The 25095-nt window shown below is 42.1% G+C and overlaps 1 protein-coding gene across 1 annotated transcript in view; it reads right to left on the bottom strand.

The window, feature by feature from the left end:
* Window positions 1–3142: 3142 nt before the first annotated feature.
* Window positions 3143–25095, bottom strand: part of LOC140491253 (integrin alpha-E-like) — a 344341-nt gene continuing 322388 nt past the window's right edge. Inside the window, exons 32-34 of the mRNA XM_072589219.1 lie at window positions 15786–15890; window positions 10808–10918; window positions 3143–3372 (exon numbers count right to left, since the gene is read on the bottom strand). Coding sequence (XP_072445320.1) covers window positions 3310–3372; window positions 10808–10918; window positions 15786–15890 — 279 coding nt within the window. The 3' untranslated portion in view covers window positions 3143–3309. The remainder of the gene's footprint in view (window positions 3373–10807; window positions 10919–15785; window positions 15891–25095) is intronic.

The raw sequence follows: 25095 nt of genomic DNA, 5'->3' as shown, positions 1-25095 counted from the left end.
TAAAGAACCTACCTCTGACATCTCTCTTAACTCTTCCTCCAATCACTTTAAAATTATGCTCCCTCATGATATTTAGCCCTTAAATTTATTCCTTAAAATCCTTCCTTGAGATTCCCTGCTTCACTAAATTCCAGTTGCACTCTAATGAAAATAAGGCAGCACTTCTGTGTTGTTTCGCCCGTTTCTCCCTCTTTGTTTGTCCCCTTCTTTTCCTATTTGTCCCACATCTGATTATCTATCTCCCCTTCTGTTTTCCTCTTTCCCCTCTCAACCCCATTTATGTCACTGGTCAGAGAAAGAAGGGGGTGACTGTGACTGAGAGTAGAAATCCAGGAGCCTTTGTCATTGTCAAATATGCCTGACCTTCCTTAAGAGTGAGGGTTGCAGAATGATTGAGTTAACTGACCATGGCAAAATTTAAGTGGAAAGTGCAACAAAAAATGCAGTATTAGTAGGGGATGGTATAACGAGGAGTATTGACATTGCTCTCTGCAGCAAACAGCGAGAGTACAAACAGCTATGTTGCCTGCCTGGTAGCATGGTTTGGGACATGTGCTCAGTGTTGGACAGCAATCATTGAAACAATCCATTGCAATGCACTAACATGCAAAGAAAAAGTGAGATGCTCCCACATGGCAAGTTCAGTGTCACTAATTGCAAGGACTTTATGTCAACTGTGTTCCAACTAGTGGCCTTGAGAACAGCACTGAAAGAGCTTAGCAGTTGAAGAGTCTGACAGAAAGGTCATGATTCTGGAAACATTCCTACTACACAGGAGTCTATGTAGAATTTTATGGTAGCATCTCTAGAACTTTAGTTAGACCATATGTGGAATATTGCATACAGTTCTAGTCACCAATTACTCAAAGGTTTTGGAGAGAGCATAGAAAATGTTTATCAGATTACTGTTTGGTTTGAAGAGATATTGGCCAAACTTGGCTTGTTTACACTTGAAAGTCAGAGGCTAAGGGGTGATGTGATAAGAAGTTTACAAAATTATGTAAGGTATGGATAGAATGGATAGTCAAGAGCCTTTTCCTTGAGTAGAAATGTCAATTACTAGGGGACATAGGTTTAGGGTGAAATGGGGAGAGTTTAAAGGAGATGTAAGAGGCAAAGTTTTTACACAAAGATGGAAAGTACTGCCAGAGGAGATATCAGAAACAAATACAACAGCAATGTTTAAGAGGTATTAGATTAGATTCCCTACAGTGTGGAAACAGGCCCTTCGGCCCAACAAGTCCGCACTGACCCTCCGAAGAGCAACCCACCCAGACCCATTCCCCTACATTTACCCCTTCACCTAACACTACAGGCAATTTAGCATGGCCAATTCACGTAACCTGCGCGTCTTTGGACTGTGGGAGGAAACCGGAGCACCTGGATTAAACCCACGCAGACACGGGGAGAATGTGCAAAATCCACACAGAGAGTTGCCTGAGGTGGAAATTGAACCCAGGTCTCTGGCACTGTGAGGCAGCAGTGCTAACCACTGTGCCACCGTGCCGCTCAAATATCTTGGCAGATACATGGAACAGGCAGGATATACACAGGAATATAGACCCGTGTAGAGGCAGAAGCTTATTAGTTTAGATAGGCGTCATGTGCCGGCACATATTTGGTGGACTTGAAGGCCTGTTCCTGTGCTAACCTCTCTTTTGTCCTTTGTTCAAATGTGGATGATAGGTCTCCGAACAGCACACTTTTTCCTCCTCATGTTCCTCTTCTCAGTTACCCTCTGATCCAGTCCCCCACACCTTTAAATAATCATATTTTGGAACACACAGTAATGATCACAATATTGAACACCGTGGCCTGTGTCACAAAGTTGGTCCCCTTTTTCTAAAAGCTGTTACTTTTCTCAAGGATACCTTGTCCTTGGTTTCTTTCAAAGGGTCATAAACAGCTCCTGGCTCTGAGGTGACTAGTTTGGTACAGAGATGAAAAAGGATTTTGAGAGGCCTTTTGTTTATATGTAAACAGATGAGACTTCAGACCAAAGTGGTCATGTTTTAAAAGTGACCTGTATAATTAAATGGGCGTGGTCACCTCTCCAGCTGAGCAGTCCAGTCCAGAATTAGTTAGGGGTTCAGCTATGTGGAAATAGGCTGCAAAACTCTCTCTCTCCTTCTGCCCTTCAAACTTCAAGCATGTGTTCAATTTTTACGTACTTTTTAAGGGGGTTTGCTTATTGGAACTATTGTGTATAGGCTGAGTTCTGTAGGGGCTCTTTATTCTGTTCTTTGTGCTCAATTGTGTAATTTTGTGAATAAATTTCTGTCTGTTTTAAAACCTGGTAGTCAACCTTGCTAACTTATTCCAGGTAATTTTCACTGTATACTTACCAAAACAAATAGCAAAGTTATGGTCTAAGTTGCCTGCTTAAGAATGTCTTGAGTAGTCTAGCCTAGTTCATAACACCTGCTTATACTGGAGGATACTCTTCAACAAGTCAAAACTGTGGAAATGTATTTTCAACATCAATTGTTTATTCAATGTTGTCTCAACAAAGTTTTCGCTGTAGCACCATTTGCTCAGAGTCTTAGTACTGAACAGCTGTAAACTCAATGGGTGGAGTTCTTTTTTGTTCAGGCATTTAGTTGGCTCATCTATTGGTGTGCTGATGTCTACTTGTGTACAATCAATGATCTTTAGATGGCGGTAAAGGCCCACAGCCACTTTTGACTTTACTGACACCTATATTTCAAAACTGATGTCGGCACCCGCCTTCTGGAGTAGGACATCCATGATCTAAATCATGCCACGATGAACAGTTTATAGAAAAATGCCAGCCAGGTTTGATGGAATGACCTAGATGCACAAAAGTTCAGTGCTAAGGTGATATTGATGGCAGATAGGGTTCTACATCAAATCATTGTGCACCTTAGCGCAAATCTAAAAGACTATACACTTAGTAATTATACCTTACACTAAAAAGAAACATTTAAAAACTCTCTTAAAGCAGTTTGATTAGAGTAGGGTTGATATGAACTGTACCCAATGACTATGAATTGCATGTTGTAGGCCTAATCTGTCTGAAATTTGTCAATACAAAGAATGACATTGCATGTTTTTCAGTTTCAAATGTATTAAGAATTTCATGCAAACAAATATCATTTGTATTTTACTTGAGCATGTAATTTATTCTTAACACAAATTTCCAGCAAGACCCACATTTGGAGCATATTAATATTCTTCACATGTGCATTAAGCTTCTGTTGAAAAGTTTAATTAAATGTAAATAGATCATTTAATATTCAAGATGAAAGTATCACCAACAATAGTAAGATATTTCTTTGGTTTCAGAGTTCAATGTTCAGTTTCTTCTTCAAATTCAATCATGTCCTTGTAACTGCGTTTGAAAAATCCACACTGTGAAATAAGAAGAACGAACATGAATGTAAGAGTTTTGAACATAAGAACATGATTAAGAAACAGCTGTTTGGAGGCTATGAAAAACTGACTTCTGAAATGGATACGTGACCTTTTTTGGTCAGTATTCAGCTGCAAGATACATCCATGGATTTACCTTTTACAGTACTAGCATCAATTTGTACTCCTAACATGTAGATAGTCCCCACAGGTTTTGGTGATGAGTCGACTGGCCTCCCCAGGATTTTCAATCATGAATTTTAGTTTGTCCACCAGCAAATCTTTACCATCTACATCACACAAGAAATGTGAATGTACAGATAATGGTACTTTGCAACACTGATCTACGTGTTATTGCTTCTTTAGAAACCCTAAGAGATACCATATTCTAAAAAAATCAGAAATGTAACCCAAACCAACAGTCAGTGGAAATGAACACTGACAAATGAAATGCCCTGGGAAAGGTATCACAGTAAGCCAGCTCTGAAGAAGAGTTAAAAGATAATCAATATGTTAATTCTATTTCTTTATAGATGCTGCCAGATGTGTTGAATTTCTCCAGCATTCTCTGCATTTGTTACAGTAGACCAAGGCTGATCATATATTACATGTTCAACAGGGTCATCTTGCTTCAGGAGTGCTTGGAATTTGTTACAATAATATCATGCATTAATGCTCCAGTTTTCCAGTGTCATGTTTTTACATTGGTTAGCAACTGAAAACAATTTTGCTCATCTTGCAGGCATGCTGCAAAAGTAATGGTACGATAACATATATCATTGGTGCCCCTCAAGAAATTATAACAAATTGTCTCTCTCTAATGGAAAGAGATGTCTATGGTCCTATGTGGAATTTGACTAATTAATTTATTAACTGTTAATGCACAATTTACCCAAACATTTCAGAGGAATAGAAAATATGCTTTAACTTGCAAATCTTCAGAGGATACTGGCCAATTTACCAACATTCACAGTTTCATTGATAAAAAGCACAAAAATAATTGACTGCTTTGTGGAAAACCTAAGCTCGGTCCATAAAAATGACCCAACCTACCAGTTGCCTGCCACTTCAACAGACCATGTTGCCTGACAAACATCTCTGTCTCAGGCTTGCTGCAGTGCTCCAGTGGGGCTCTGCACATGCTGGAAGAACAGTACCTCATTTTCCACTTGGGAACCTGCAGTCTTCAGCATTCAGTATCAAGTCCAAAAATTTTAGGGCCTGGGCACCTGTTTTCATATTCTTTACCTACCCCTCAAACCTCTGGCCCTGACATCACATAGGCTGCTTTCATCATAGCCAACTCATTTTCACCCACGAATGGTCTCTATTATCAGCTTCTGTTTATCCCCAGCTCACAAGAGTTCACTGGCAAGCAGAAAGGTGGTTTGAAGTATGTCTACTTCAACGCCAGGAGCATCCGGAATAAGGTGGGTGAACTTGCAGCATGGGTTAGTATCTGGGACTTTGATGTTGTTGCCATTTCGGAGACATGGGTAGAACAGGAACAGGAATGGTTGTTGCAGGTTCTGGGATTTAGATGTTTCAGTAAGAACAGAGAAGATAGTAAAAGAGGGGGAGGTGTGGCATTGTTAACCAAGGACAGTATTATGGTTGCAGAGAGGACATTTGAGGACTTGTCTACTGAGGTAGTATGGGCTGAGGTTAGAAACAGGAAAGGAGAGGTCACTCCGTTGGGTGCTCTCTATAGGCCTTCGAATAGTTCCAGAGGAGTAGAGGAAAGGACATAGAACATAGAACATAGAAAAATACAGCGCAGTACAGGCCCTTTGGCCCTCGATGTTGTGCCGATCCAAGCCCACCTAACCTACACTAGCCCACTATCCTCCATATGCCTATCCAATGACCGTTTAAATGCCCATAAAGAGGGAGATTCCACCACTGCTACTGGCAGGGCATTCCATGAGCTCACGACTTGCTGAGTAAAGAATCTTCCCCTAACATCTGTCCTATACCTACCACCCCTTATTTTAAGGTATGCCCCATCATAATAGCAAAGGAGTACGAAAGAGTACTTTAAATGGGCCAATTTTTGTCCAATGTGTGCAGGAGGGTTTCCTGACACAGTATGTAGACAGGCAAACAAGGGGCGAGGCCACATTGGATTTGATACTGGGTAATGAACCTGGCCAGGTGATAGTTTTGGAGGTAGGTGAGCACTTTGCTCATAGTGACTACAATTCGGTTATGTTTATTTTAGTGATGGGAAAGTTAAGCATATACGCAGGGCAATAATTACTGCTTGGGGAAAGGCAATTATGATGTGATTTGGCAAGATTTAAATGCATAGGATCGGGAAGGAAACTGCAGGGGATTGACATATTTGAAACATGGAGCTTATTCAAGGAACAGCTACTGCATGTCCTTGATATGTATGTACCTGTCATGCAGGGAGGAAGTTGTCGAGCGAGGGAGCCGTGGTTTACTGAAGAAGTTGAATCTCTTGTCAAGAGGAAGAAGGTGACTTACATTAGGATGAGACATGAAGGATCAGTTAGGGCACTTGAAAGTTATAAGTTAGCCAGGAAAAACCTAAAGAGAGAGTGAAGTAGAGCTAGGAGGAGACGTGAGACATCATTGTCAGATACAATGAAGGCAAACCCTAAAGCTTTCTATCGGTATTTCAGGAATAAGAGAATGTCTAGAGAAAGATTAGGCCCAATCAAGGGCAGCAAAGGAAGTTGTGTGTCGAGTCTGAGGAGATAGGGGAAGCACTAAATGAATATTTTTCATCAGTATTCACATTGGAAAAAAACCATGTTGTCGAGGAAAATACTGAGATACAGAGTAGTAAACTAGACCGGATTGAGGTGCACAAGGAGGAGGTGCTAGAAATTCTGGAAGGAGTGAAAATAAATACGTTCCTCTGGGCTGGATGGGATTTATCCTAGGATTCTCTGGGAAGCCAAGGAAGAGAGTGTAGAGCCTTTGGCTTTGACTTTTATGTCATCACTGTTCACAGGAATAGTGATGAGCCAGAAGACTGGATCACAGCAAATGTTGTCCCTTTGTTTAAGATGAGGTGTAAAGACAACCCTGGAAATTATAGACCTGTGAGCCTTACTTTGGTTGTGGGTAAAGTGTTGGAAAAGGTTATAAGAGGTAGGATTTTTCATCATCTAGAGAGGAATATGTTAATTAGGGATAGTCAACATGGTTTTGTGAAGGGTAGATTGTGCCTCACAAACCTTATTGAGTTATTTGAGAAGGTGACCAAACAGGTGGATGAGGGTAAAACAGTTGATGTGGTGTATATGGATTCCAGTAAGGCATTTGATAAGGTTCTCCATGGAAGGCTATTGAATAGAATATAGAGGCATGGGATTGAGGGTGATTTAAGGTTTGGGTCAGAAATTGGCTGGCTAAAGAAGAAAGAGGGTGGTGGTTGATGGTAATTGTTCATCTTGGAGTTCACTTACTAGTGGTATACTTCAAGGATCTATTTTGGGGCCACTGCTGTTTGTCATTTCGAGAAGTGAGCTGGATGAGGGCAGAGAAGGATGGGTTATTAAATTTGTGGATGACACTTAGGTCAATGGAGCTGTGGATTGTGCTGAAGGATATTGCGGGTAACAGAGAGTCATAGATAAGCTACAGAGCTGGGCTGAGAGGTGGCAAATGGAGTTTAATGCAGATTGATAGGAGTGTTAAGAAGTCATAGTCATACAGTGTTTTGGCCTTTATTAATAGAGGGATTGAGTTCCAGAACCAGGAGGTTATACTGCAGCTGTACAAAGCTCTGGTACGGCCACACTTGGAGTATTGTGTACAGTTCTGGTCACTGCATTATAAGAAGGATCTGGAAGCTTTGGAAAGGGTGCAGAGGAGATTTACTAGGATGTTGCCAGGTATGGAAGGAATGTTTTACGAGGAAAGGCTGAGGGCCTTGAGGCTGTTCTCGTTAGAGAGAAGAAGGTTGAGAGATGACTTAATAGAGACATACAAGATAATCAGAGGGTTAGATAGGGTGGACAGGGAGAGCCTTTTTTCAAGTATGGGGGACGGCAAACACAAGGGGACACAACTTTAAAGTGAGGGGAGATAGGTATAAGACAGATGTCAGAGGTAGTTTCTTTATTCAGAGAGTAGTAAGGGTATGGAATGCTTTGCCTGCTTCGGTAGTAGATTCGCCAAGTTTAAGTGCATTTAAGTCGTCATTGGACAGGCAAATGGACGTACATGGAATAGTGTAGGTGGGATGAGCTTCAGATTAGTATGACAGGGCGGCGCAACATCGAGGGCCGAAGGGCCTATACTGCGCTGTAATGTTCTATGTTTTATGTTCTAAGTGTGAGGTGATTCACTTTGGAAGGAGCAACAGGAATAAACAGTACTGGGCTAATGGTAAGATTCTTGGTAGTGTAGATGAGCAGAGAGATCTCGGTGCCCATGTTCATAGATCCCTGAAAGTTACCACCCAGGTTGATAGGGTTGTTAAGAAGGCATATGCTGCAGCCGTACAAAACCGGTGCGGCTGCAGTTGGAGTACTGCGTACAGTTCTGGTCATCCCGCATTATAGGAAGGATGTGGAAACTTTGGAAAGGGTTCAGAGGAGATTTACTGGGATGTTGCCTAGTATGGAGGGAAGGTACTGGCACTTGAGCAGCCAGGTGCAGCCTGTACTTTTTGTATAGGTCCCACCTGACCTGAAAGAGATCCCAATAATCAGATATCTGAATCTCTCCCTCCCACACCAGCTGCTTTGTCAAATATTCAGCTGTACTACCTTCCTATTTCTGGCCTCATGAGGACATGGCAGGAAGAGTACTCATGAGATTACAAGTCTCGATATCCTGCATTTTAACTTTTTGCCTAAATTCCTTTTGCAGGATATCATCACACTACCTGCTATAGTCATTAGTTCCAATATGGACTACGACCTCTGGCTGTTCACCCTCAGTTTTCATTATGCACTGTGCTCACTCATGAGAGTCGATGTTTTGAACATAAGCTCTTCATCAGGAACGATTCCTGATGAAGAGCTTATGCTCGAAATGTCGACAGTGAACCGATTTGGTTCCCTTATCTAAAGAAAGATATACTGGGATTGGAAGCAGTCACAAGGTTGATGATGATATGGAAAGATTTTCTTATGAGGAAATATTGAGTAGGTTGGGCCAACATATTCAGTGGAGTTTAGGAAATGACACTTTGAAACATAGAGCTTTTCGAGACATATAAGACTCTTATAGAATCTGATAAGATGAATGAGGAGTGGCTGTTTTCTATTGAGAGTCCAGGATCAGAGAGTATCATCACAGAGCAACAGGTCTCCACTTAAGACAGAGATGAGGAAGAATTTCTTCTCTGGGACAGTAGTGAATCTGTGGAATTCTTCACTGCAGAGAGCTATCATAGCTGTGTCATTCAGAATATTGAAGGTTGAGATGTACAGATTTTTAATCAGTAGGGAAATCAAGGTTATGGGGAAAAGGCAGGTAAGTGAACTAGAGGATTATCAGATCAACCATGATTTCAAAGAATGGTGGTGAAGGTTTGATGGGTTGAATGGCTTACTTTTGCCCACATCTTAAGCTTTTATGGATATCTTGAAATAGCCAGTAATAATTAAGCATAACTTTCTCAATACAGTCTTAGGTGGTTTTGCTGCAAATTCCCATATGGCTATTTCAGATTACAACTCAACAACATTATTGATCAAACAATAAAAGCAAAATATTGCAGATGGTGGAGTTCTGAATATTCATTTCTGAAGAAGAGAAAAATTTGACATTCAATGTTATTTCTATTTTTCTTTTCAAAGATGCTGCCAAATTTCAGTTTCTCCAGCACTTTGTGATTTTAAGATTAACCAGACCTTATACAACAGTACACATGAAAATTAGATCAGATCATATACAAAAGCTGAATACTACAGATGCTGGAAATATAAATTAAAAACAGTATGTTAGAAATATATATTGGAAACAGCAACATCTAACAATTTGCCACTGACCTGAAACATTGTCTTTGTTTCACTTTTCACAGGTATTGTCTAATTTGGTGAGCATTTCTGGCATTTTCTGCTTCTATTTCTAAATTAAACAGCTTTGCATTTTCTATAATCCCACCTAATTCCATATTATTTCTAATCTCTCAAAGTCTATTACAGTTCTATGTTCTTTAATTCTACTTTGTGGCACTATATTTTGGTGCCCACTCCTCTGCCTAATTACTTTAAACCATCTTCCTGCTCCCAGCTCTGCCCATAGCAACATGTCCACCTTGTACTGATCCATCCTGTTACATATCCAATTCTAATATCCAAAAATTAAGAGGCTGTCCTTCTTGCACTATGTCTCTGATATGCATTAACATACCAAAATCTTCCCACTGCTTTACGCATGACATTCAGATTGATCATTACCTTTTGAATACTGTTTTTTAACATGCTCCTCAGCTTTTTAAGTTAATTACTCAGTGCATGGTAAATATTTATTATGGCCACTCAATCTTTTGCTTTGCAGTTGACAGAAAGACATCTTGGTGGACTGATCTTTCTTTGCATTTTCCGAGAGCCAGCTGGTCAGTTGACCCATTATGGTTTCCATATTTAAGTCAAAAATTAACTCAACTCAAATGTTTAACACTATTTATTTCTCCTTGTACATTCTTATTTAATGAGACAGATGTATTCAGGATATCCATTTAGGTAGTGCGTATGATTATCATACAGGGAGGTCAACTGCATAGAGTTCACATCTAAGTGAGGTGTACTATGTTTTACTATTGCATTGTTTTTCACAGAGAGTTGTGAATGCATGGAATGCATTGCCAGCTGTGGTGGTGGAAGCAGAGTCATTGGGGACATTTAAGCGACTGCTGGACATGCACATGGATAGCAGTGAGTTGAGGGGTGCATAGGTTAAATTACTATAATTTACATTAGGATTAAATCTCAGCACAACATTCTGGGCCAAAGGGCCTGTTCTGTGCTGTATTATTCTATGTTCTATGTTCTATTGTGAGGTGGACCATTTGGGATTCATATCTAGCATGGTGGGCTGTGTAAGATTCACATTTAGTGGGATTCATGTTTAATATGGTGGACTGCATATGCAGTATGTGTTATAGTAAATCTAAAAATGGTATTTTGGTCATTAACAGTATCTGTAAGGTAAGTATACAAATGCTTTTAATAACTGTCACCATGAACGTTTAATGCATTTTCTATTCTCAATTGGTGCACCTGCATTTGCTTAGTTTTGAAACACAATTCCAAACAATAACTCACACTAAAGCTAAATATTAATTGTTATGGTCAATATCCATTCTACCCCCCTCATTCTCATGCTTTCTCGTGATAAGAAAAATCTGGAGTGCGACAGAGCTTGTCCCTCCTCTTTGTGTTTCCTGGCAACTTGTGATTCCATCAGTTAGTTTTATTACTCAAATTCAGTTTTTGACACCCACCTTGTACAGAATTAAAATAATCAAAAGTAGAAGCAGGATTCCACCTACTGTGCTCCCAGCCACCACAGGGATAGCGTTAAAGACTGGAGTATTTAAAATCGTCACGTGCATCTAAATAGTAAATAATGAATATCAGTTACAAGTTATTCAGTTGTAATCAGAAAAACATGTATTCTAAAGGGACTATTTTTCAGGGAAGAGAGTCAAAGATCATCAGTGCCCAGGTCTATGGAATTCCCGATGCTAATGAGGATGCAGTCAATGTTCCAAACTCTTTTGCCTCATTCTTCATTCCAACTAAGCAAGACCTCAAATCAGTGACCTTTAACTCTCCCTCTAGAATCATTGACTACAGAAACAGTGCTTCAGCCAATTCAGTCTGTACCACCAAAAACATACTACTAGCTACACTAGTCCCACTTTGCCAAACCCATTACCTTGAATGGTATGACACTTCAAGTGCTTATCCAAGTACTTTTTAAAGGTTGTGAGATTTCCCATCTCAACTACCCTCCCATGTAGTGCATTTCAAATGGCGACCACTCTGAGTGAAAAGGCTTTTCCTTAAACCTCCCCTAAAACTCCTTTCACTTTAAAATTATGTCCCCTGCGACTAAGGGAACAGCTGATTTCTGTTCACCCTGTCCAATCCTCTCATAATCTTATAGACATCTATCAGGATTCTTTGCTAACCAGTGAATCATTGTGCCACCCACATAGAACATAGAACATGGAACAATACAGCACAGAACAGGCCCTTCGGCCCACGATGTTGTGCCGAACTTCTATCCTAGATTAAGCACCCATCCATGTACCTATCCAAATGCCGCTTAAAGGTCGCCAATGATTCTGACTCTACCACTCCCACGGGCAGCGCATTCCATGCCCCCACCACTCTCTGGGTAAAGAACCCACCCCTGACATCTCCCCTATACCTTCCACCCTTCACCTTAAATTTATGTCCCCTTGTAACACTCTGTTGTACCCAGGGAAAAAGTTTCTGACTGTCTACTCTATCTATTCCTCTGATCATCTTATAAACCTCTATCAAGTCACCCCTCATCCTTCGCCGTTCCAACGAGAAAAGGCCGAGAACTCTCAACCTATCCTCATACGACCTACTCTCCATTCCAGGCAACATCCTGGTAAATCTTCTCTGCACCCTCTCCAAAGCTTCCACATCTTTCCTAAAGTGAGGCGACCAGAACTGCACACAGTACTCCAACTGTGGCCTAACCAAAGTCCTGTACAGCTGCAACATCACCTCACGACTCTTGAATTCAATCCCTCTGCTAATGAACGATAATACACCATAGGCCTTCTTAGAAACTCTATCCACCTGAGTGGATACGCCAAAAGTCAAGAAGGGACTTATTGCATGTATCTAGGTCTTTGGATACAAGAGAGATGAGAAGTTGGGAAGTGGAGAATGGGAGTGGGGCTTCTGGGTTAGAGAGGGGTGTTCACTCTAAACTATGATGCTATATGGCATGAATGTCCTTGGGCAAGCAGAGCACTAGTCAATCCCTCTTAGTCTCCACGCATGCATTAAAGAGGGAGTTGGGAAAGCATAAGCACTTTGTCAGCATCAGTGGCCTGCTGCAGTGTTCGAGTGAGGCTGAATACAAGCTGGAAGAACATTTCCTTTTTCACTTGGGATACTTATAGCCTTCAGGATTCAACATTGAGTTCAATAATCTTATAGCATGAACACCCTCCTTTCATGTCTTTTTACCCACTCACTCATAGTCCCCATTATCATCAATATAGCTTTTTTTCCCCATGGCTAAACATCAACAATCCTTTTGTCTGCTTAACTTTTCTTCTCTCTCTGTCTGGACTTCATCTCCACCTATCTGCTCATGTCTCTATGTCTCTCTTCTCTCCATGTCCACTTCCCACTCCCACCTCATTAACATAGCTACCTTTTTCCCCAGCCACTATGAATTCTGAAGAAGGATCACTGGATTCAAAACACTAAATTCTATTTTCTCTCCACAGATGCTGCCAGACCTACTGAGTTGCTCCAGCAATTTCTGTTTTTGTTTCAGATCTCTGAGCTGGAAATTCTGGGAAGCACCAAGATAGATAAGTCCCCAGGACAAGACCAGATATATCCAAGATTACTATGGGAAGCAAGGAATGAGATTGCTGCGCCTCTGATACTTGCATTCTCACACTCCATGGGGGTAGTACCGAATGACTGGAGGGAGGCGAATGTTGTTCCTCTGTTCAAGAAAGGGAATAGGGAAATCTCTGGGAATTACAGACCATTCAGTGTTATGTCTGTGGTCGGCAAGATACTGGAAAGGATTCTGAGAGATAGGATTTATGACTATTTGAAAAAACATAGTTTGATTAAAGATAGTCAGCATGGCTTTGTGAGGAGTAGGTCATGCATCACAAACCTAATTGAGTTCTTTGAGGATGTGACAAAACAAGTTGATGAAGGCCGAGCAGTGGATGCAGTTTATATGGATTTCAGTAAGGCATTTGATAAGGTTCTCTATAGTAGGCTCATTCAGAACATTAGGAGAAATGGGACATAGGGAAATTTGGCCATCTGGATATGGAACTGGCTGTCCGAAAGAAGACAACGAGTTGGAGTGAATGGAAAGTATTCCGCCTGGAGGTTGCTGACCAATGGTGTCCTGCAGGGATCTGTTCTTGCGCCTCTGCTCTCTGTAGTTTTTATATATGACTTGGACAAAGCAGTGGAAGGTTGGGTTAGTAAGTTTGCTGATTAAACAAAGGTGGTATTGTAGATAGTGTTGAGGGCTGTTGCAGGTTACAAATGACATTGACAAGATGCAGAGCTGGGCTGAGAAGTGGTAGATGGAGTTGAACCTGGAATAATGTGAAGTGATTTATTTTGGAAGAAAAATTTGAATGCTGGAGACAGGATTAAAGACAGGATTCTTGTCAATGTGGAGGAACAGAGGGATCTTGGGGTCTACATACATAGATCCCTCAAAGTTGCCACCACAATGATAGGGTTGTTAAGGCGTTTTGGCTTTCATTAACAGGGGGATTGAGTTTAAGAGCCGCAAGGTTTGGCTGCAGCTCTATAAAATCTTGGTTAGACAATGGTTTTGTCAATGGTAGGTTGTGTCACACAAACCTCACTGAGTTTTTCGAGAAGGTGACCAAGCACGTGGATGAGAATAGGGCAGTTGATGTGGTATACATGGACTTCAGTAAAGCCTTTGATAAGGCTCCACATGGTAGGCTGTTGAAGAAAATGCAGAGGCATGGCATTGAGGGTGATTTAGCAGTTTGGATTAGAAACTGGCATTCTGAAAGAAGACAGCGAATGGTGGTTGATGTAAAATATTCAGTTTGGAGTCTGGTTACTAATGGTGTGCCACAAGGATCTGTTTTGGAACCACTGCTATTTGTCACTTTCATAAATGACTTAGATGCAGGCATAGGTGGATGGGTTTATAAGTTTGCAGATGATTCTAAAGTCGGTGGAGTAGTAGACAGTATGGAAGAATGTTGCAGGTTGCAGGGGGACTTGGGTAAACTGCAGAATTGGGCTGAGAGGTGGCAAATGGAGTTCAATGCAGCTAAATGTGAGGTGATGCACTTTGGGAAGAATAACAGGAAGGCAGAGTACTGGGTCAATGGAAAGATTCTTGGTAGTGTGGATGTGCAGAGGGATCTTGGAGTCCATGTGCATAGATCCCTGAAAGTTGCCACCCAGGTGGATAGTGCTGTTATGAAGGCATACGGTGTGTTAGGTTTCATTCGTAGAGGGATTGAGTTCCGGAGGGACAATGTCATGCTGCAACTACACAAAACGCTGGTGCGGCCACACTTGGAATGTTGTGTACAGTTCTGGTCGGGAAGAATGTGGAAGCATTGGAAAAGGTGCATAGGAGATTTACCAGGATGTTGCCTGGTCTGGAGGGAATATCTTATGAGGAAAGGCTGAGAGGCTTGAGTCTCTTCTCATTGGAAAGGTGAAGGCTACAAGGGGATTTGATGGAGACACACTAGATGATCAGAGGATTAAATAGGGTAGACAGTGAAAGTCTTTTTCCTAGGATGATGACATTAGCTTGTACGAGGGGGCATAACTAAAAGTTGAGGAGTGATAGATTTAAGACAGATGTCAGAGGCAGGTTCTTTACTCAGAGAGTGGTAAGGGCATGGAATGCCCTGCCTGCCCATGTAGTTAACTCAGCCACATCAGGGAGATTTAAACAATCTTTGGATAAGCACATGGATGATGATGGGATAGTGTAGGGGAATGAACTTAGATTAGTTCACAGGTCAGTGCAACATCGAGGGCCGAACGGCCTGTTCTGCGCTATATTATTCTGTGTTCTAGGCCTTTGGAATACTGTGTCCAGTTCTGGTCGCCTCATCACAGGAAGGATGTAGATGCTTTAGAGAGGGTGTAGAGGTGATTTACCAGGATGCTGCCTGGATTGGAGGGCTTATCTTATGAAAAGAGGTTAACTGAGTTAGGGCTTTTCGCACTGGAGAAAAGAAGGAAGAGACATGAATTGATAAAGGTGTATGAGGTAATGAGAGGCATAGATAGAGCAGATAGCCAGAGACTTTTCCCCAGGGCAGAAATGGCAGAAGGGTCATAATTTTAAGGTGCTTGGAGTAAGGTAAAGAGGAGATGTCAGAGGTAGGTTCTTTATGCAGAGAGTGGTGGGTGCAGGGAATGCACTGACAGCAGTGGTAGTAAAGTCGGGGACATTTAGGTGACTGCTGGACAAGCACATGGGCAGCAGCAAATTGAGGGGTATGTAGGTTAGGTTGACCTTAAATTAAGATAATGCTCGGCACAACATCGTGGGCCAAAGGGCCTGTACTGTGCTGTACTGTTCGATGTTCTATCTTCAGCAGCCATGGTTCTTTGTTTTATATGATCATTTTGTTTTTGTGCCAGGTACACTGAAAGCTTCATGCCAATATATTTTAAGTGCCGATTGTGAAGTAAATGGATTTTGTGCTTTACCTTAACATTGTGATGTATGTCTTTAGCATCAGATGTTTCCTGATATAGCTTCTCATCAAAGAGAACAACGCCTGAGATCACAATATCAGCCCTGTCCTTCACAAGCTGAAGACGGAAAGATAAATTTATAAAAGAGTCATACATTTGAGAATCGGAGTGAGAATCAGTACAACATAATAGGTAATAACAAATTTGACTATTCAACATAGCAACATTCAACAACTTTAACTATATTTAACTTAAATTACAATCTTCTCACTGATTGATGTGATTCATTCATGCCAGATTCAAAGAGACAGCAAAAAAGTAGAAATTCATGCATAAAGCTATGATACCTAGTATAATGTGGTCCACACTCAAGAGTGGATACCTGTACGAAAGTGTCACCAGTGTTCAGTATTTGATATTTGTTGAACTTTGTGCAGCATTGGATCCTATTGCCACAGTGAAATGCAGACTGAGTATTGGAGTTCTAGCTTTTAGTACTCATACATCCAATATTGGATATCTGTACCATACAACCCTGGGCAATCAACATTAAATACTTCTACAAAAATGCCCTCCATACTTAGTATTAGATACATGTACAAAACTGTCTAGTGTTAGGTACCTGTACTATGGTGCTTGCACTCAGCAATGGATACCTTCACCAAAATGCCTAAATAATCAGTACTAGAAAGCTGAATTATAATTTCTACATATTCAGCACTGGATATCTGTGAAATAGTGTCTGCACACTCTGTACTGAATATGTGTCATTGTGCTCAGCAATTCATATAACTTTATCCATATGTTCAATTAATATCTCAAGATTTCAGAGATTCACAAGGATTTTAGAGTAAATCTATCATTAAGTGCAAACATCAGTTTCCACTTTTCCTTTCTGAATCCTTTGCTTGCCCAGAAGGCACCATCCTATTGTATTTAAAAGCTGAAATTTTTCCACAAAGACCAATGAGCATCATCTGCCTTCAAGCAACTGTAAAACTGTCTGTTTGATTCAAAAAAAGACCTACATTTCTAATTCTGACATTCAGCACTAAATACCTATATCAGTGTTCAGCTCTGGATACTGGTAACTTAGATTCTAGCAGTTTTTATTATAAAGTTAGCTTGGAAATGCTGGGATTGTTCTGCTTGGAGAAAAGGATCCTGAGGGGCAATTATAGAAGCATACACAATTACAGGTTTAGATCAGGCAGAAAAGGAAGGGTACTTCCCAATATTTTTAATTTTTTGATTTCTTCATGGGATTTGGGTGTCACTAGCTGGGCCGACATTCCTTGCCAGTTCTTAATTGCCCTGGAGAAGTTGGTAGTGAGCTGCCTTCTTAAACTTAAACTTTTGCCACTGAAAATTGGTGGCGAAGGGAGTGAACATTGAAAGTGATGGAAGTGGTGCCAATCAAGCAGCCTGCTTTGTCCAAGCTTCAACTATCTTCACCAGAACATCAGAGGATGAGGCGCAACCTGATAGAAGTATATAAAATTATGAGAGGCATGGATAGGGTGGATAGTCAAAGTCTTTTTCCCAGGGTGTAAATGTTAAATAGTAGTGACCATAAATTTAAGTTCACAGGGGGAAAGCTTTTTGAACAGAGGGTAGATGCCTGAAATGTGCTGCCTGGGGAGGTGTAGAAGTAGATATAATAGCAATGCTTAAGAGGCATTTAGACAGACACATGAACAGGCATGGAAAAGAGCGATATGGACCATGTGCTAGCAGATAGGATTAGTATAAAATGGCATCATGGTTGGCACAGTGGGACAAAGGGCCTGTTCCTGTGTTGTATTGTTCTATGTTCAGGATGATGAAGCGTAGTTGGTGTTGTTGGATCTGCACCCATCCAAGCAAACAGGGAGTATTGGACTCTGGACCTATGCATTGTAGATGGTGCATTGGCATCATGGAGTCAGGAGTTGAGTTATTTATTGCAGAATTTCCAGCCTTTAACCTGCTCTTGAAACCACTGTCTTTCTATAGAATTGTAAAATCCCAGTGTAGAAGCAGGCCATTCAGCCCATCGAGTCCACAACAACCCTCTGAATAGCAGTACATTCAGACCCCCCCTACTCTAGGACTGCAACCCTGCATTTCCCATGGCTAATCCACTTAGACTACACATCTTTGCAGGAAACCAGAGCATCCATAGGAAACCCATGCAAGCACAGCGAACATGTGCAAACTCCACACAGACAGTCATCAGAGGGTGGAATTAACCTGGGTCCCTGGTGCTATGAGGCAGCAGTGTTAACCACTAAGCCATCATGCTGCCATATGACTGCCCAGTTCTGTTTCTGCTCAATGATAACATCCAGAACATTGATAGTGGGAGGATTCAATGATGAATGTTGAACCTTATAGGGATGGTTAGATTTTTTTCTTCAATCTTTGTTTGGGCTAGGTATAGTTTAGATCAGAAATTGGCTAGCTGCAAGAAGACAGAAGGTGGTGGTTGGTGGGAAATATTCATCCTGGAGTTCAATTACTAGTGGAGTGCCACAAGGATCTGTTTTGGGTCCACTGTTGTTTGTCATTTTTAGAAATGACCTGGGGATGAGAGTATAGAAGGATGGGTTAGTAAATTTGCGGATGACACTAAGGTCTGTAGAGTTGTGGATAGTGGTGAAGGATGTTGTAGGTTACAGAGAGACATAGATAAGCTGCAGGGCTAGGCTGCGAAGTGGCAAATGGAGTTTAATAGACAATTGACAATAGATGCAGGAGTAGGCCATTTGGCCCTTCGAGCTAGCACCACCATTTATTATGATCATGGCTGATCATCCACAATCAGTACCCTACTCCTGCCTTATCCCCATAAACAATCTGGAAATGTATGATTTGATTCACTTTGGAAGAAGTAATGGGAATGCAGAGTACTGGGCTAATGGTAAGATTCTTAGATAGTGTAGATGAGCACAGAGGTCTCGGTGTCCAGGTACATAGATCCTTAAAAGTTGCCACCCAGATTGATAGGGTGGTTAAGAAGGCATATTGTGTGTTAGCTTTTATTGGTAGAGGGATTAAATTTCGGAACCATGAGATCATACCGCAGCTGTACAAACTCTGGTGTGGCCACATTTGGAGTATTGCTTACAGTTCTGGTCAATGCATTATAGGAAGGATGTGGAAGATTTGGAAAGGGTTCAGAGTTGATTTACTAGGACATTGCCTGGTCTGGAGGGAAGGTCTTATGACGGCTGGAAAATAGGAAGCCTTCAGAAATGAGATAACAAGAATCCAGAGAAAGTATATTCCTGTCAGGGTCAAAGGGAAGGCTGGTAGACATAGGGAATGCTGGAAGACTAAAGAAATTGAGGGCTTGGTTAAGAAAAAGAAGGAAGCATATGTCAGGATAGATCAAGTGAATCCTTAGAAGAGTATACAGGAAGTAGGAGTATACTTAAGAGGGAAATCAGGAGGGCAAAATGGGGACATGAGATAGCTTTGACAAATAGAATTAAGGAGAATCTAAAGGTTTTTACAAATATATTAAGGACAAAAGGGTAACTAGGGAGAGAATAGGGCCCCTCAAAGATCAGCAAGGCGGTCTTTGTGTGTAGCCACAGAAAATGGGGGAGATACTAAATGAATATTTTGCATCATTATTTACTGTGGAAAAGGATATGGAAGATATAGACAATAAGGAAATAGATGGTGACATCGTGCAAAATGTCCAGATTACAGAGGAGGAAGTGCTGGATGTCTTGAAATGGTTAAAGGTGGATAAATCCCCAGGAACTGATCAGGTGTACCCGAGAACACTGTGGGAAGCGAGAGAAGTGATTGGTGGGCCTCTTGCTGAGATATTTGTATCATCGATAGTCACAGGTGAGGTGCCGGAAGACTGGAGGGTGGCAAACGTGGTGCCACTGTTTAAGAAGGGCAGGGACCTATAGACCGGTGAGCCAGACCTCGGTGGTGGGCAAGTTGTTGGAGGGAATCCTGAGGGACAGGATGTACATGTACTTGGAAATGCAAGGACTGATTTCGGGATATTCAACATGGCTTTGTGCGTGGGAAATCATGTCTCACAAGCTTGAGTTTTATGAACAAGTAACAAAGAAGATTGATGAGGGCAGAGCAGTAGATATGATCTATGTGGACTTCAGTAAGGCGTTCGACAAGGTTCCCCATGGGAGACTGATTAGCAAGCTTAGATCTCATGGAATACAGGGAGAACTAGCCATTTGGATACAGAACTGGCTCAAAGGTAGAAGACAGAGGGTGGTGGTGGAGGGTTGTTTTTCAGACTGGAGGCCTGTGACCAGTGGAGTGCCACAAGGTTCAGTGCTGGGCCCTCTACTTTTTGCCATTTACATAAACGATTTGGATGTGAGCATAAGAGGTACAGTTAGTAAATTTGCAGATGACACCAAAATTGGAGATGTGGACAGTGAAGAGGGTTTCCTCAGATTACAACAGGATCTGGACCAGATGGGCCAATGGGCTGAGAAGTGGCAGATGGAGTTTAATTCAGATAAATGTGAGATGCTGCATTTTGGGAAAGCAAATCTTAGCAGGACTTATACACTTAATGGTAAGGTCCTAGGGACTGTTGCTGAACAAAGAGACCTTGGAGTGCAGGTTCATAGCTTCTTGAAAGTGGAGTCACAGGTAGATAGGATAGTAAAGAAGGCATTTGGTATGCTTTCCTTTATTGGTCAGAGTAATGAGTACAGGAGTTGGGAGGTCATGTTGCGGCTGTACAGGACATTGGTCAGGCCACTGTTGGAATATTGCGTGCAATTCTAGTCTCCTTCCTATCGGAAAGATGTTGTGAAACTTGAAAGAGTTCAGAAAAGATTTAAAAGGATGTTGCCAGGGTTGGAGAATCTGAGCTACAGGGAGAGGCTGAACAGGCTGGGGCTGTTTTCCCTGGAGCGTCGGAGGCTGAGGGGTGACCTTACAAAGGTTTACAAAATTATGAGGGGCATGGATAAGATAAATAGACAAAGTCTTTTCCCTGGGGTCGGGGAGTCCAGAACTAGAGGGCATAGGTTTAGGGTGAGAGGGGAAAGATATAAAAGAGACCTAAGGGGCAACTTTTTCATGCAGAGGGTGGTACGTGTATGGAATGAGCTGCCAGAGGATGTGGTGGAGGCTGGTACAATTTCAACATGTAAGAGGCATTTGGATGGGTATATGAATAGGAAGGGTTTGGTGGGACATGGCAGGTGGGACTAGATTGGGTTGGGATATCTGGTCGGCATGGACGGGTTGGACCGAAGGGTCTTTTTCCGTGCTGTACATCCCTATGACTCTATGACTCTATCAGATCGAACTATTCCACAGGAATAGGTCTAAGACTGCACTCACATCTCATCGTGAATGGTCGTGGAGAAATTCATAATTCAGTGGAGGAGGAGGGTCCGCAAATATGCCCATCTTCAGCGATGGGGTAGCCCAACACACCAATGCGAATGTTAAAACTTGAGCATTTGCCACAACTTCAGAAAAATGCCAAAAATGTCATTCATCTGAGCCCCTTCCAGAGAGTCCCAACATCACAGCCTTCAGGCAACTGGATTCACTCCACATGACATCAGGAAATGGCTGGAAGCATGGGATACTACAAAGACTACAAGCCCCAACAACATTCTAGAAATAGTATGAAGATTTGTGCTCAAGGACTTGTGCTCCCCTAGCGAAGCAGTTCCAGTACAGTTATAACACTGGCATCTACTTGACAATGTGATAAATTTCCCAGGTATGTCCTGCACAGAAAAAGCAGAACAAATACAAACTAGCCAATTACTGCCCCATCAGTCTAGTAAAGCGCTAGAAACCTGCAGGTTACTATTTACCAGAAACTGAACTAGCAATATAAATACTATGGGTCAGAACAGGTCAGAGGCTTGGAATCATGCAGTGGGTAACTCATTCCTGACTCCCCAAAGCCTACCCACCACCTACAATGTGGCTACAAGGATGGTTCAGGAGGGAGGGTTTTGGACTCCTGGATAATTAGGGCTCTTTCTGGAGTAGGCGGGACCTTTACAAACAGGATGGACTTCACCTGAACCAGAAGGATACCAATATCCTGGGGGGAAAATTTGCTAATGTTCTTCCAGTGGATTTAAACTAATTCAGCAGGGGAACGGGAACCAAAATTGTAGTTCGAGTATACAGGAGGTTGAGAGTAGTGAAGTCAGAAATAGGGTCATAGAAAATAATCAGAGGGTTAGATAGGGTGGACAGTGAGAGCCTTTTTCCTCAGATAGTGATGGCTAGCACGAGGGGACATAGCTTTAAATTGAGGGGTGATAGATATAGGGCAAATGTCAGAGGTAGTTTCTTTACTCAGAGTGTAGTAGGGGCATGGAACGCACTACCTGCAACAGCAGTAGACTTGCCAACTTTAAGGGCATTTAAATGGTCGTTGGATAGGCATATGGGTGAGAATGGAATAGAGTAGCTTATGGCCTTCAGATTGGTTCCACAGGTCGGCGCAACATCGAGGACCGAAGGACCTATACTGCGCCGTAATGTTCTATGTTCTATGTACAAGGCACAAGTCAGGTGTGTGACCTTCAGTCAGCACTTTTCAAACCCATGATCACTACCATGGTTCAACACTGCTATCAAGCAGCACTTGCTTAGTAATTACTTGCTTACTAATGTTCATTTTGGCTTCTGCCAGAGCCACTTCACTCCTGACCTCATTGTAGTCTTGGTTCAAACATGGACAATAGAGCTGAATTCTGGAGGTGAAGTGTGAGTGACAGCCCTTTATATCTGTTATGGACCAGGCCAGACCCCTTCAAAAAATTTCAAGAAGGTAGCTCAGACTCTAACTTTTCTAGTTGTTTTAGGCAGGTGTAGGGTGAACATTCCAGGAGTGATGCAGCTGGTCAAACCACTCAGTATTAAACAAACCAGAATTTATTTATAGACTACCGAATGAAATACAAGCAAAAGAAAATAGAATTTAGAATAACAGCTATTTGAAGACTCAACCAACACAATATGCTGCACAAATTAACAAAGAGCATTCCGATTTCCTGCAACATCCTGTAAACACATCCCTTGACAAAAAGGTAAATTCAAACACAGGTTCTTACAGGGAGAGAGAGCTTGCAGAGAGGATCGGCCAGGGATCATTGGCTACGACATGGTACCTCAATTTGCCCAGCAGCTTCTCAGGATCCCCAGCTAAGACTGGGAGAACTGGCCCCTCTCTTTTCATTATGCAATTGTTCAAAAAAAACTAAGAGCCTTTTCCTTTATTGTTGTCTTAGGCAGTATCTGCTAGCCATAATCAAAGTGGCCTATTCGTAGATAAATCAGAACCTCTGGCCTTTTACAATCCCCTTTGGGAAAAAAAAAACAAGGACCACATATCTTTGTTAAAGAAGCAGCATCATCACATATCAAGGCCACATTTGACTAATTATGACACCAAGGCTCCCTTGCAAAACTAGAGTAAATGAAAATGTGGGGGAAAACTCTTGCTGGTTAGTTACACCTGACACAAAGGAAGTTGGCTGCGGCTATTGGAGGTCAGTCATCTCAGCCGCAAGTTATCTCTACAGGTGTTCCGCGGGGTAGGTATTTTCTCATCATTGAACATAGAACATAAAACAGTACAGCACAGAACAGGCCCTTTAGCCCATGATGTTGTGCCGACCATTGATCCTCATGTACGCACCCACAAATTTCTGTGACCATATGCATGTCCAGCAGTCTCTTAAATGTCCCCAATGACCTTGCTTCCACAACTGCTGCTGGCAACGCATTCCATGATCTCACAACTCTCTGTGTAAAGATCCCTCTGTTCCTCCACACTGCCAAGAATCCTATCCTTAATTCTGTACTCAGCTTTCAAATTCGACCTTCCATAATGCATCACCTCACATTTATCCAGGTTGAACTCCATCTGCCACCTCTCAGCCCATCTCTGACATCCCCTCTATACTTTCCTCCAACCAGCTTAAAACTATTACCCCTCGTGTTAGCCATTTCTGCTCTGGGAAATAGTCTCTGGCTATCGACTCTATCTATGCCTCTCATTATCTTGCATACCTCAATTAGGTCCTCTCTCCTCCTCCTTTTCTCCAATGAGAAAGGTCCAAGCTCAGTCAACCTCTCTTCATAAGATAAGCCCTCCAGTCCAGGCAGCATCCTGGTAAACCTCCTCTGAACCCTCTCCAAAGCATTCACATCTTTCCAATAATAGGGTGACCAGAACTGGATGCAGTATTCCAAGTGCGGTCTAACCAAAGTTTTATAGAGCTGCAACAAGATCTCACGACTCTTAAACTCAATTCCCCTGTTAATGAAAGCCAAAACACCATATGCTTTCTTAACAACCCTGTCCACTTGGGTGGCCATTTTAAGGGATCTATGTACCTGCACACCAACACACCAAGATCCCTCTGTTCCTCCACACTGCCAAGAATCCTATCCTTAATTCTGTACTCAGCTTTCAAATTCGACCTTCCATAATGCATCACCTCGCATTTATCCAGGTTGAACTCCATCTGCCACCTCTCAGCCCATCTCTGCACCCTGTCAATGTCCCGCTGCAGCCTACAACAGCCCTCTATACTGTCAACGACACCTCCAACCTTTGTATCGTCTGCAAACTTGCTGACCCATTCTTCAATCCCCTCAGCCAAGTCATTAATAAAAATTACAAACAGTAGAGGCCCAAGGACAGAGACCTGTGGAACCCCACTCACCACTGACTTCCAGGCAGAATATTTTCCTTCTACTACCACTTGCTGTCTTCTGTTGGCCAGCCAATTCTGTATCCAGACAGCTAAGTTCCCCTGTATCCCATTCCTCCTGACTTTCTGAATGAGCCTACCATGGGGAACCTTATCAAATGCCTTGCTGAAGTCCATATACACCACATCCACAGCTTGACCCCCATCAACTTTTCTAGTCACATCCTCAAAGAACTCGATAAGGTTTGTGAGGCATGACTTGTTGAGACTACCCTCTCCTCCCTGACCTATCACCTTCATCCCCTCCCCCCACTCACCTATTGTACTCTATGCTACTTTCTCCCCACCCCCACCCTCCTCTAGCCTATCTCTCCACGCTTCAGGCTCTTTGCCTTTATTCCTGATGAAGGGCTTTTGCCCGAAACGTCGATTTCGCTGCTCCTTGGATGCTGCCTGAACTGCTGTGCTCTTCCAGCACCACCAATCCAGAATCTGCATTTAATCAAGCCATGCTGTTCCAGATGGTCATAAATCCTATCCCTCAGAATCCTTTCTAACACCTTGCAGACGACAGACGTGAGACTTACTGGTCTGTAATTGCCAGGGATTTCCCTATTTCCTTTCTTGAAGAGAGGAAT

This window comes from Chiloscyllium punctatum, chromosome 19 (assembly GCF_047496795.1).
Source record: "Chiloscyllium punctatum isolate Juve2018m chromosome 19, sChiPun1.3, whole genome shotgun sequence".
In the NCBI taxonomy this organism is placed as follows: domain Eukaryota; kingdom Metazoa; phylum Chordata; class Chondrichthyes; order Orectolobiformes; family Hemiscylliidae; genus Chiloscyllium; species Chiloscyllium punctatum.
The sequence above is the reverse complement of the archived record's forward strand: the minus strand, read 5'-3'. Positions and strand labels throughout refer to the sequence as shown.